The sequence below is a fragment of the Bombus impatiens genome, unplaced genomic scaffold, assembly GCF_000188095.3.
Source record: "Bombus impatiens unplaced genomic scaffold, BIMP_2.2 scf_0051, whole genome shotgun sequence".
NCBI classification, from domain to species: domain Eukaryota; kingdom Metazoa; phylum Arthropoda; class Insecta; order Hymenoptera; family Apidae; genus Bombus; species Bombus impatiens.
Genome location: NT_176470.1, coordinates 98,898 through 112,075, shown reverse-complemented (window position 1 = coordinate 112,075; position 13,178 = coordinate 98,898). Strand labels below are relative to the sequence as shown.

Genomic DNA, 13,178 nt, shown 5'->3' with positions numbered 1-13,178 from the left:
AAAAAAAAAAAAAAAAAAAAGAAGAAAGAAAAAAGAAGATAAGAGACGAAGTTCGCGAATGGGGTAAGAGGGTCGGTACAAGGTTCTCTCGCGTCTCCTGAAACGAACCACCTCTCCTCGCTACATTCTGAACGATGCTCCAACTTTTTTCGTACCCTTTTCCTACCCTTCGAAATTAGTAACAACTCGTTTTACGGCAAAAACCTCATTGCCCTGGTTTTTCAAGCCAATTTATCGCCTCGCGTCGTTTTCCTTTTCTTCGATAAGATACCACTCTATCTTCGTGCTTCATGAAACGAATCTATGGATCGCACCATGTACACATTAGTCGGATACAAAAGTTCCACCGCTTCCGATGCAGATGTATCGTCTATTTGTAGCACTGTTCCCTAAAATTGACATTGTTTCCTAAACTAACGAACAGAAATTCGCGATAGTTTCGCGTGTACACGTACACGTACTTTATCCTACGTGTCATACATCGAGAATATTTTTAAAAATACGATTCAAGATGACAGAGCAAGTAAAGTACTCCTAGATGAGTAAGCAATACACGTATTTAATTATCGAAGATACAGCGTCACTCGTTGCAAACACGCAGCAAAGAATTTTTAGGATCTTTTTTCAAATAATTCGAACAACTCTACGAAGGCACTTACGTCAGACGTACACCGTCTTCTCTTTGACCAACTATCGATATGCTATTTCGCAGAATCGATTAACGAGTCTATGATCGTTTACTGCGTCGTTTCATCGACAACCGTTGATTGCCTCTCTTCTTCTCGATGGCAAGGGGACCTTAAATTCTCGACGACTATCGTCGTGCTCGACATCCCGACGAAATTACCGCGAAATTTTCGTACGACGCATCATGCGACTGGGTTTGGTCGTTAAAACGAGCAATTAAGGCGAACGATGCCTCACTCCTTACTCTCGTTAATTAGAATCCTTAAATACTAACGAACCTTGTATTATCTGTACCTTACCTCGATTACTAAACCGGACATGCACTCAAATTTATTTACTGCTCACACGATGCGACGCAACGCTTTCCAAACAACTATCGTTTATATTGTATAAAACGCTCTCTAACCAATTTTATTGCACTTGCTACGAGAAATTTATATCACGGCGCGCCGCGGCCATTTCTTCTATTCGTTGCAGTTGCTCGCGTGACTCGTTTAGAATTGCACAGGAATATATGTTCAGAGGGCGCCACCTAACGCCACACGCATAATCGGTATCGTAGAAATCGCTACCGACTATTACCAACTACGAATAATCCACTTAATACCACCGATAGTCAACGCCACATATTCAATGGTAAATTATCCGGATGTTCCCTGTTGTAATTACGATTCGATTATAGCTTATAACGTACAAACAATTTCTTAAATTTAGAACAGGCAAATAAGTTTCCCGCTTTAGCGTAAAGATAAATATCCTGCAAATTTCGATAAAGTTGCAAATAGAGACGAGGAATTTCCGCAACCTTGACGTTCTTTTTTCTTTTTCTTTGCCTTTTATCGATTTTTCTCCTTTTTACGATTCAACCTTTGCATTCTCGTAAATGTATGTACCTAGCCCTGACTTCTTCCTTTGTTCAGACAACAGAATGGTAACGAGTCCAGGATAATTAAATTAACAGTGGCAGACTTGTCCCCCTTCAATTAAATTTTTTACTCTCTCTCTCTCTCTCTCTCTCTCTCTCTCTCTCTCTCTCTCCCTCTCCCTCTCTTTTGTCATTCGATCGGATAACACGACTCGTTCGTATAGTTGTGCGCTTTCATGCGATGCGTTCAATTGTCACGATGGAAAATAATTCGATTTGAAATCGTTTGTTCCTCGGTTAACACGCCTGGCAATATTTTTTTTGCATTTTATAAAACGTCGTTTAACGCGAGTCGATAACTCTAGCCTTTGCGTTAACGTCTCTTAATCGTCGTAAACCAGCAATCGTACGTTTCTCTGCGGAAATTCGATTTTTAATTAGCGAATCGACGCGATCGAAAGAAATATACCTGGAAAACAAACTTTAGTATAAAAATTCACTCTCAACTGCCACTACTAAATATTTCTCCGATCGTTCACGTGCTTTTTCGAAACCACTTTCAACCTAACCTAAAAGAGTCCTTAAAATCGTTTTGTTCAACTACGCGTCCGCGTTTGGTTTCGAGTGCACGAACGATACTCACTCAAGCCTACGTTGATTTACATCGAAGTAGAAGGTAAAAGCAGTAGACTAGAGATAAAAAGGTTGGAGAAAAGCAGACCTGGCAATTGCGTCGCTGGTGTTACGAATCAATGTGATTTTTACGGCTGGTCGTTCTCATGGTTGCAACCGTATTATTTCCTATTCTCCACTCTTTGTGAAACACACAGAGGGGAACAAATTCGCCGTTGGCCGGAGACCAACAATGTCAACGGCATTTCCGTGCAGTTAGCGATGCGTTCGCAGAAAATTGTATTCGCGAGAGAATCTCGAGGATCGCGTAACACGGACGGCAATTAGCGGGCCAAACGTCCTGCTTTTCAACGAATAATTGCCACGTGTGCACAGAATCATTATCTTAGAATGGTTTTTGCTGACGAATCTACTTTTCACTTGCGGCGATTGACGCTTAAAGATCCAGTTACGCGAACTTTACGTTCCAAAACTACAAATTACGTATTCCTCTTTTCTCCTGCAGTGACGAGAGAGAGAGATACCTGATCGGTATGATAATTAGAACGACAAGGCGATGGTAATACCAGTACCGGTGTGTTCGTTATCCCGACGATGGAAATATCGAAGTGAGTATTTGCGATATGGATAAGCAACCTCTAACGAGCTGCCTGTATATGCGTACGTGTAAAGTGGACGAAATAAACGAATATCTAGCGAAATTTCTCTTTACGTTCTTACGTGTAATTTACGCAACAACTTGTCGAGCAAACAGCTAATACGTTAAACAAAATATCGATCGTCGCTTACCTCCAAGTGAGATTCCGATGTAGCCATTGTTGTCCATGGATCGTATATCGTTTATGCCTGACCCTAGTAAATCTAGGATCCACTTTATCCGGAAGTCCGCACCGCGGAAGTTTCATTAATTTCATCGTAGCTTCGTCGATATCACCGGTTACAGGAATGCCACTGAATCTCTGATGGGAAAAGTAATATACAATAACAACATTATTTTTACTTTCTATGTGTAACATGCCAAGATCTATAATTGTACAGAGCATTCACCACGGTATATAAGAAACAGCAGATAGGTAAATTCTAGTATTTAAATAATAGTACAGTAATAAAAGTAAAGTTTATGAAAGGTAGATCAACGACATACGTATCGCGTGATATTCATACGAGTCGAAAAGCAACGTGGATTCTTGAACCTGCTAAAATAGAAATAATTCCGATAAGAGTATCGTCGGTCGTGTGGCTATTCTTCTACAGAATGATAGAGGAAGAACGTTAACGCTACAATGTAAATTGTTTCACTAGCGTATCTACGAAATCGCTGTTACAATCGCTTGCCACCAACTCGATAAAATAAGAATACGTGTACGGTTTCTTTCGCGTTAGATTTTTGTCTCGTTTCATTTCGCTTCGTATCGTATCGTCACAAACTTCGAGGGAAGTGCGTTCTACATGTGCGTTTAAAACAATTTCCAACACGTTCCAACTATTTCCTAGATGTTTCATATCGTACGTTTAGTCGATAACGTTTAAGATAAAGTAAATTACAGGTAAAGCTTCTACACAGGTATCGTTGGCATGCGCATCTAATTTGAATTATTCGCAAGATCCTAATTATTCGTTTATCATTAGAAGATGCGTTATCGTTTAGCAATTACTCACCGAAGTTAGAAATCGTTGAAACTCGTTACATATTTTCTATTCTGAATTCTTCGCTATTTCAAAGCAGCAGTGCAAAAGTAAAATTCTTTATCAACAATTTATTTCAAATAATTAGAATTAAGGGAAATTTCTAAAATACAAACTTTAATTCGATCGATTATCAAGCAAAAAGTGTATCGACGAAATATTTGTATAGAAGTTCGTAGAAATCGGAAGAAAGTTTAGCGTTTCTACATGCATAAATTGTGTAGAAAAACGAATCCAAAGCAAGTGTTTGTTCTCTAGAAAAATTTGTACGATATCGTGATTTTCATCGAATATAATAGCGCGACGCGATGCTAAGAGCGACGAAAAGCTACCAGGATGCATCAAATCCGCGAAAAAGTTCTTTTTCCGTAGTTCAACAGGATGAGATAACTCAACTGTTTCTTCTGGCGTTCGAAACACAACTATCCACGCCGCGTTCCTTTCTATGGCGCAAAAATTCTTTTAATTTCATAATCGTAATCTTCATAATCGCGTAAATAATTTCTCTAGAAGATTATTCGACTTAATTTTACGTTCTATAATGGAACACATGTGTTTTCTAAAACGCCCTAATCCATCATCTATCGAATTAATATTTAAGTATCGTTAGCAGATTAAGGAACTGGATGTTTCATCGACTTTTGTTCTTCCAAAGAAACGTAATCGAACGTTCGAGGTACGTTTTCGTCTACCGCTTCCGGTTGGCTGAACACGATTTTGTCGAAATTTGCAATTTTCGGAATTTATAATTTGAACGATCAAATTTACCGTTCCGCCGTATCTCGAGCGCGTTAACGAGCGTCTTTTCCTACAGTTCTATTACGTCCAAACAAAAGAGGCAGTGGACATTACCGAAAACTGTAGCTCGTTATCTGCATGGCAGAGAATACCGTTTTCATCGAACGTTTGCGCGCGTTTACTTTGAACGAGCTCGATTTTTATGTAAATCCTCGCCAAGCGAACAACGCGTCGTTTTCCTCAATTGTACGTTTACGTTCGTTTTCCTCCGTTTTTTACCTGTTTCCTTTTTAACTTCTTTTCCCTGCATTCGCTAAAGACACGTTGTTCCAGCGGATCAATCTTTCAACCATCTAATCTTATATTCAACGCGGCTTCAACTTTTCTAGCGAAATAAAAATTTCAAAGCATTCGCGTTTTCTCGATTACTTCCAATTAGAGGACCAGGTCTTTGTGTCAGCGAATATATTTATTTTACTAACCTACTGAGTACGCAAGCATTATAGTAGATATAGCAGTGGTAGTATAGCATGGTAGGTTGTTTTAGATTTAATCTTTGACGGCAATTATCGATTAAAATTGCATTTAACGATAATTATTACAACCTACAGCAAGTGTACGTATAAGGAAGAGTCGTACAGTACAGATCGGTCCAAGTCCTTTTGTTATATCTTGATATAGAGTCGCTAAAAATGAAAATCTCGGAAACCAGTTTATAGTACAAACGATACTCAACGAATGGAGGGTAATTAATTTTGTGAAATTCAATAACGAGAATTGATAATTTGAAGAGCAAAAATGTCGTAATTTGAAGAAATTTTCGAAGGAATAGTTTGAAGAAATGGTCGTCCAGTACCGGCCAATTATTTAATTAGTAGATTTTTCGGCCTAAATTGTTAATAATGCTAAGAAAGGGCATTTAGACGTTGGAATATACATTTTTATCCACTTCACATATCCGCGTTTTTATCTTTATACGTATCACAAATAAAATAACGAATATTTTCTTGATCTGTAGATTCGTCGTCTCTGAGTCACTTTATTTTCGAGGAATACTTTCAAAGCAGCATTCGTATTCTCTTTTCTTTCTTTTTTCTACCGGGACAAGATAAAGGAAGGATTAGACGAAGATCTCGTTTAATCTCAATTGCCAACAGATTGAGCCCACAGATAAAAAAGATTTGGTCTTGCACTGGTCGATAGTCGAATGGTCGCGTACTGGACGATAAACGCGTGGAAACGTTTTCCATTATCGCGTATACGGTATACGAAGAAAATTGTAAGACCGAGGCTATACACTTACACTTAATAGATTAAATGTAGTACATGGAATAGAAAAAAGCTCCTTTACTTACCTGAGAAATAAAATGTCAACTCTAGAAAATAGCTTTTAACGCTCGGAATATCAACGTATACGCTTAACGTGCGAAAACAGCGAAAACAATGGAAGAAACGATACGGTTTCGAAATACGTTACACAGAATTGTCATATTCGTTTGTTCATTCGAATAAAGGTGCCAATATCCGACGAAATAAATCTGAATTAATTTTGATCGATACTGCACGAGTCTGCCCTATGTTAAAAAGGGACAATAACAAGAGGAAAGAAAGCTGAGATAGCCAAAGGATGGAAAGAAATAAAAGCCCTAAAATGTTTGTTTTTTAACGTAATACGATTATATTTCGCTTGTCATAGTCGGAGAAACATATTTCGTATTCGATAGACGTACGAATAACAACATTGCGAGGTTCGAAACACCCTCAAAATATTTCACTCACCTGTAAATTTTTAATGGCGTCCGTGAGCTGATCGTCTGTCCTAAGGTTTCCGGTCTCTAGATTCGTCTGGGGTAGGTATCCAAATTTCATGAGATAATTTTGCTGGAACAGAAAAGAGCAAAAGGGACGTCAACGCAAGCGTCGAATATAAATGAAGAAATAATCGGAATACAATACCAGTCAAGTAGTGAGAACTACACTGGCTCGAGCAGCGGTTCTCAATCTGCGCGGTCGTATTATTATACAAATCGCTGCAACTCGTCAACGAGATCGTACACGTAGCCGAAAGAAAATAAATCGCTATTTTTCCCGGATACGATCGTATCTTTTATAAAATGTCACGATAGAAGATCCAACGGACCTAATTAATTTTCCTTGTAGGATTTGTATAACTCGATTTTATCTTTCGTATAAATTTTATCTTATTTTCTTTGTCTTGTGTTTCGTGATAATTCGCCGTATAATAATCGTTATTAAATATCATCTAGCGTCTTAATATAAAGATTCGACATTCGAGCAGAGATTCTTAATCCTACACGTAAGAATCTTACCGGGAGGCGGAATTACGAGATGGAATATAACCAGAAACAGTAGCTCCATAGTACAACGATGATGAACGTACGTATATACAGGGTGTTCGAAAATGACTTGTCGCGCGAGCATCGTAGCGATATTCTACGTCTCCAGATCGTCGAAGGTCCGCAGAAAAATAGCCGCGAAACTGACTTCGATCTCGATGTTCGAGGTAAAACTTTTTCGCGTTGTATGGTATTCGACTCAAAAAACCTTCGATTCTTCCAATAGGAAACGAGATTTGCGATATCCATACAAAATTTGAGGAAATTCTTACAGATTATAGAACAGCGATGCTCAAAATATTTTTCACTTTCAGTCACTGGTCTGGTGAGATCAGATTGATCAAACGTTTCGCTAATTAGTATAAACAGTCGTTTAACGATAGAAATTACGTTCGTAATTTGAGCTTAGGAAGTTTGGAAAAGCTGTGGGAAAGTTAAAGGGCTTTGCATAGTGCTTTAAATTGTACGGCACTCGCTGCAAACGAGACGTACGTGCGCGTTCACAGTTTAGACTACTTTGGAACTTAGGACACAGTCCCTGAATCCTACAGTAACTTGTCCAAGGAAGTTCCAGTTTGATTCTTTCTTGTCGATTTATGTGTAAGCTATTTGCTGTTGATAAATAGAATCTCGAATTCTCCATATTTTACGAATGTACAGGGAGTTTCAGTTGGGACCGATTGCGAGAAATGTCTAAAGTAATCCAGATGATTTCGATGGGAAAATATCGTCGAAGAAAACAATTCTTTTGGCTACCGTAACATATGGAAATTTATAACACATCGAAACCTGTCCGAAGAAGATAAATTTGTATAAAGACGATATTAAAATATCCGAGATTTTAATCGGATTAAAATTGCGAATCTTTTTTGTATCCAAACGTTGTAGTCTTTCTTCGCGTTTTATCGATTCTCGTGGAATGAAATAGAATTGAAACGTGTGCCGCCAACTTCCTTATGTACGTTCCCCACTTCGTCAGGACGAAAGAGACATTTTTCTGGCAACATACAGACACGAGGAGAAAAATACGATTCGCGGGAGGAAGAAAAGGCAAGCGTGACTTTAGGAAGATTGCGTTATATCTTTCACCGAAAAGCGATCTAATAAACATACCTAAGGAAAACTTCCCTGTTTTATCCGGATAAACATATTTCAGTATTTAACTTCGATAAATAAAGAAAGAAAGAGGCGAATTATGGAGAGAATAAAAAATCGATTATTTTTTTTAAGAATAACGCATAATATGCGCTTTAATCGCTAAGCATTTCGTTAAATGAAAGAGTCGCTGTTTCTCGGTCTAATTATTGGGTTGGCAACTAAGTGATCGCGGATTTTGTCATTGTTTTGAATAATAAATAATAGTTAACACTAGGCGATAATGACAAAATCCGCGATCACTTAGTTGTCAACCCAATATATACAATATCTCCATGTACAATGCGAATTCATTTGATATTTAACCCCTCAACCTACAACTACGGGCATAGCCCGTAGACGATGATCGGGCCAAACGTAAATATTACGGGCATAGATCGTAGTAGATGATCGGACCAAACGTAAATGTTGCGGGCATAACCTGTAGTATGATGATCGGGCCAAATATAATATACAGGGTGGTTGATAACTGGTGGTTAGGTTGAAGCGGAAAGGGGGTGATTCTACGCGAAAAAAGAAATCGAAAATATAGAATAAAAATTTTTCGTTCGAGGCTTTGTTTTCGAGAAAATCGACTTTGAATTTTTGCTCGGTACGCGTGCGATACGTTATAACGGATCTCACTGTAGATCGCTGTCTGGATGGAAAAATTAAAAAAAAAATTAAAAAAAACAAACATTTTTATTCTATATTTTCGACTTCTTTTTAATATAATAGCCCTGTATAATAGCTTGTTTACGTTTTCGGGCCAAAATTCTCGAACCATGTCTGTTGCATTGGCCATAAGTAATTTCAAGATGCAGTCGGTGATACGACTAGGCTCCTGAGACTCTGAGCATCCCGGTCACCTTGATAAGTTCGAGGTTAGGTAAGACGGGTGATGCGATGCGAGCCAACAGAGAGCGGCGCCGCGCCGTACTGTATCGTGTGTCGTGTCGTGCCTTTACAATTTACAACGTGTCTACGTCTATCGGTATTAAAGTAGCAGATGATACGGGATCCCCGCAGTCCAGATGAGCTATAGCTTTAAATAACGTCGGTAATATGGTCGTGTGGAAGAATCTTCTATCGTCGTCAAATTTTAAGGCGTCATAGTAATTCTGCTATTCACAGCTGTAACGACGATAAAGGATAAACATTATTGCAAATCTTTTTATCCGTAATTCCGTAATCGAGTTACACGCACAAGAGGAGAAACAAACGATTCTAGAGAAATTTGTACGTTTTTAACACGATGTATTATCCTCCGGTAAAGTAAATGAAATACAAAATGCACGTAACTGAACTCCTTAGTCCGTAAGTACGCGAGCATCGACTAAATAAACCGATATCTCCGGCATTGTTCCCTGAACCTTTCATTTTACTCTGGGAACCGGTTGAACGCGGCTACGTCAGTAGTTGCAGTACCATTTAAGGAGGATAATATATCGTGGAATGTCATCCGGTGGAGATATTTTTGGGTCGATGCTAGCGTTCCTAGCTAGTTTTTTCTTTGCTCGATTTATGTCAAGGAACCTATAAAACGTATCCGATACGTTTTATTTAAATCAACATTTGAAAATGGCAACAATTAGAAAACACTCGTTGATTGCATAGTCGGCGATCACGATATTTTCTACGAATTAAGAATAAGTTTACTCGACTTTGATTTTATATTATTTCAAATTAACATCGTTAATATCGTCTTAAATTAATTACCACCACGTTTGGATAACTTTGACGGTAGCATCGGAAAACGTTGCCTGGAATTAAATTTAACTCCGACCGATTTTATCCGGCGAGAAAAATGGTCGTTGCGAAGAAAAGGAGACACGAACAAAGTCTTGGTCTTAACTCGGTAGCTCTGACCGCATCGACGCACAAAAATTGAGATTATTAAAACAGCGACGAAGCAGCCTGCTCTTAGTGCACTCGTAACAAAGGTTTCCCGCTCAGTCGGGTTGTCAAAGAAACTCGACAAAGAAGAGGAAATCTCGACGGAGCAGATCTAAAGAAGAAACGGTTTTGAATGTAGTGGCATTGGAAGCCGATCCTTTCTTCGTCGTAATCACTATCTTTCCCGATGGAAAATCAAACGTTTCGCGGCTAGCTGACACGTTGTGTCACGTTGCTAAAGCGTGTAGGTGGCATGGCATCGCGAATGCCAACGGTAGATGAAAGAGCTCGTTTCTTCTTCGAGTATCTTTCGCTTTAAACTTTAAACAGACTCGGACTGTTCGCTGAAACAACCACTGTCCAGTCATCTGATCTTTCCTTTCTAATGAATTTCGAGCTAGATCTTTATATCGAAAATCGTAATTTATAGTTCTATAGTCTTCGACAAGTTCGATCGTCGAATCAAGCGCACCGTGGAATTACTCGAGAAGACAAAGAACAGCGGCGCTTAAAAGCGATAGATCTATTCGCGTTTGTCTTCTTTTGGTCGCCAGAGCTTTCGACAAAAGTCCTTAATGTCCTTTGTCGCGGCGAGCCGTATCACGAAGTAAAGCAGTTCAGAAAAAGACGAAGAGGGAACGAAGGAGAGAAAGAGAGAGAGAGAGAGAAAGAGAGCGGATCAAAAGGGAGGGTTGAAAAAAGCAGCACGGTCATCTGGTTCGAGTCGTGTAGACGTTTATCGCTTGCAAATCCTGTTAACGTCAACAACGACAATCTCTTTTGTAAACACGCTACGGTATTCATCTATTCTGTCGCGATACCAATTACACGGAACCGTGCAACGCTATCATCTTCGACAGTCGTGACCGAGTTTCTTCCTTGTAGCTCTTTTGCTTTTACCTCTTACCTCCGCAGCCAACCAACCTGTCGTCCAAGAAAAAACCACGACTATCTTCCGTGGTTTACTCTTTCGACTGTCAACACCTATACACCTGTTCATCCACGGATAAGCCTCTCTCGCACAAGCTCCAAAATACCAAAAGAACTGGTTGTCCGTAAAATTGAAAACGCTCCTGGTCCAACCGATGGTCTTTAGCCGCTAGATATTTAAGCGATTCGACTAAGCGAGCGAACGAGGTTTCGGAAAAAATATGAAAAGGTATCCGCCGATAGAAACTTAAAAAGAAACAAGACTCTAGACTCGTACCGCAGTCAACTATATGGTAGCAAGGAAAAAGAAACACCAGGCGAAGATATTTTAGGTGGAACTACGATCGAACGAGTTCTTCGTTGATGTATCAGCAAGCTGTTTCTCGAATTAAAGTCTCTTAACGACGGTCACTCCGATCGACTGGACACTTGACCTCGTTGACCGGGTTTCCGGTTCGCTTACGCGTCCTTGCTGACCGTTCCATCGCTCTCCTTTGTCGGAAGATAAGGCACGAAGAGAAGAACGAAGTTTTTTTCGATAATTCTATCGACCTTTCCAGCTTCTTACAAGCTACTCCGCTCTTTTCTGCTTCTTGTTTCCAATTGTTTATTTCTTACGTTATCTTTAAGCTTGCACAGTATGCGAGGAAGCAGAAAGGAGAAAGCTAAAAATAAAGTTCGCAAAGCAGGCAATGAGAATTACGAAAAAAGGTTGGAAAGAGGAAAAGAAACGCGAATAGTAAATGTTCGAAGGGAAGAAGGACAGGAAGAGGAAACAGAGACGAGTTATAAAGGAAGATCGATGCACCGAAGAAAATGCGCATACAGCTAGGAAAGAGTGGAACGACAGAGAACAACACCAGGAGTAACAATTTCTTTGGCAATAAAAGAAGAAGAGATGCGAAGACAACGACGCTGGGAAAAGACACAGAGTGCGAGATACGACTACAAATACAAAGATGTAAGCACAGGAAACCTGGCGAATTTATCTATAGAGAAGTGATACGGAAAAAGGTCAAAGAATCTTAGTTAGGGTCAGGTGTGGTAGTTTAGAAGAGGCAACTAAGTTTTGGTTGAAACAGCAAAAGAAGAAATGTACGTTGCGCGGGAAAGAAGAAGACTCGTTGACAAAATCGAAGAATAGTCGTGCAAACCGGGGCTGTACGGTTGAACAATTCTACAGAAGAAAGAACGTGGCATTTGCAATTAAAAATTTGGGAACAACGGATATTGAGAATTGTCCTCTTCTGTTCTTTATTATCATGTAAAGTCTCGTTAATTGCCAGGGTTATTAGCGGCTACTGTTTCTGTCACGACAATGCGTATGCATATCTTCGCTTTTGTTAGAGGCTCTAGTACTCTCAGGTTACGAACAAGATATTGTTATCGAGACGATCGTTGTGATACTCGCCTAAAAGATTCTTATGCTCTAAAGCGACAGGGGTCTTTCTTATTGGCATTAACGATAAGATGTTACTCCGAAGTCTCGGTACATACGTGTAGAGTGAGAAACTATAAGTTCGTGAACACGAGGTGCCAACTGTGAATAAATCGAGTTGCAGAGAAGATCGGCCAAAAATCAGCCGAAAATCGAACCGTTGGTCCTTTGGTCACGAATCAGAGCCTCGGTCACTCGGGCTAGTTAATTACGAAATACCAGATAAAGGTGTTAATATTTACGGTGATAAACAAGCATACACGAGAAATTAATAAAAATGAAAAATCTTCTAGCCACGAGATCGCATTTACGTTGCAAAGGCGAGTATCCGACTTTCGCAGAGGTAATTAAACTGGACGAAACTCGGTTTAATTGAAGAGCAGGCGACAGCTAACTGGAAGACACTGCAGCGGTCCATTGTGTTCGGTCTACAGTTCTCTAAAGCTTCCGTGCGAGTACATTGTGTCTCTTTGCCTTGCTAGCTTTTCACCCCTAGCCATTTGCTTTAAGGTACTGGCTAACTGGTCTTCTATTCCCGTTAGCGGCCATTAGTTGCTAGCCTTCGGATAAACTTGGCTAAACCCACCTGGACGTACATATGTACCAGGGTTAAATGGCAATTAATCGTCAGACCTGAGACCACGCAGTGGTCATTCAAATACCTCGTCAAAAACGAACTATGTAAATACTTGCGTATAAGGGTGCGTATTTTACTTGAAAGTAAAAGTATCGCGAGTTGCTTCCGACAGAATTTCTCGCAAGTGGACACCGCGTTGAGAATGACTAGGCGATCTAAATAGGCTACACGAACGTT

At 39.6% G+C, this 13,178-nt stretch overlaps 1 protein-coding gene across 3 annotated transcripts in view; it reads right to left on the bottom strand.

Moving 5' to 3' along the window:
* Positions 1 to 13,178, bottom strand: part of LOC100749073 (matrix metalloproteinase-2) — a 109,200-nt gene that overhangs the window by 72,316 nt on the left and 23,706 nt on the right. For all 3 annotated transcript variants that reach the window (XM_012392614.3, XM_003485327.4, XM_033324453.1), the window contains exons 4-5: positions 6,389 to 6,490; positions 2,975 to 3,144 (exon numbers count right to left, since the gene is read on the bottom strand). In XM_012392614.3, coding sequence (XP_012248037.1) covers positions 2,975 to 3,144; positions 6,389 to 6,490 — 272 coding nt within the window. The remainder of the gene's footprint in view (positions 1 to 2,974; positions 3,145 to 6,388; positions 6,491 to 13,178) is intronic.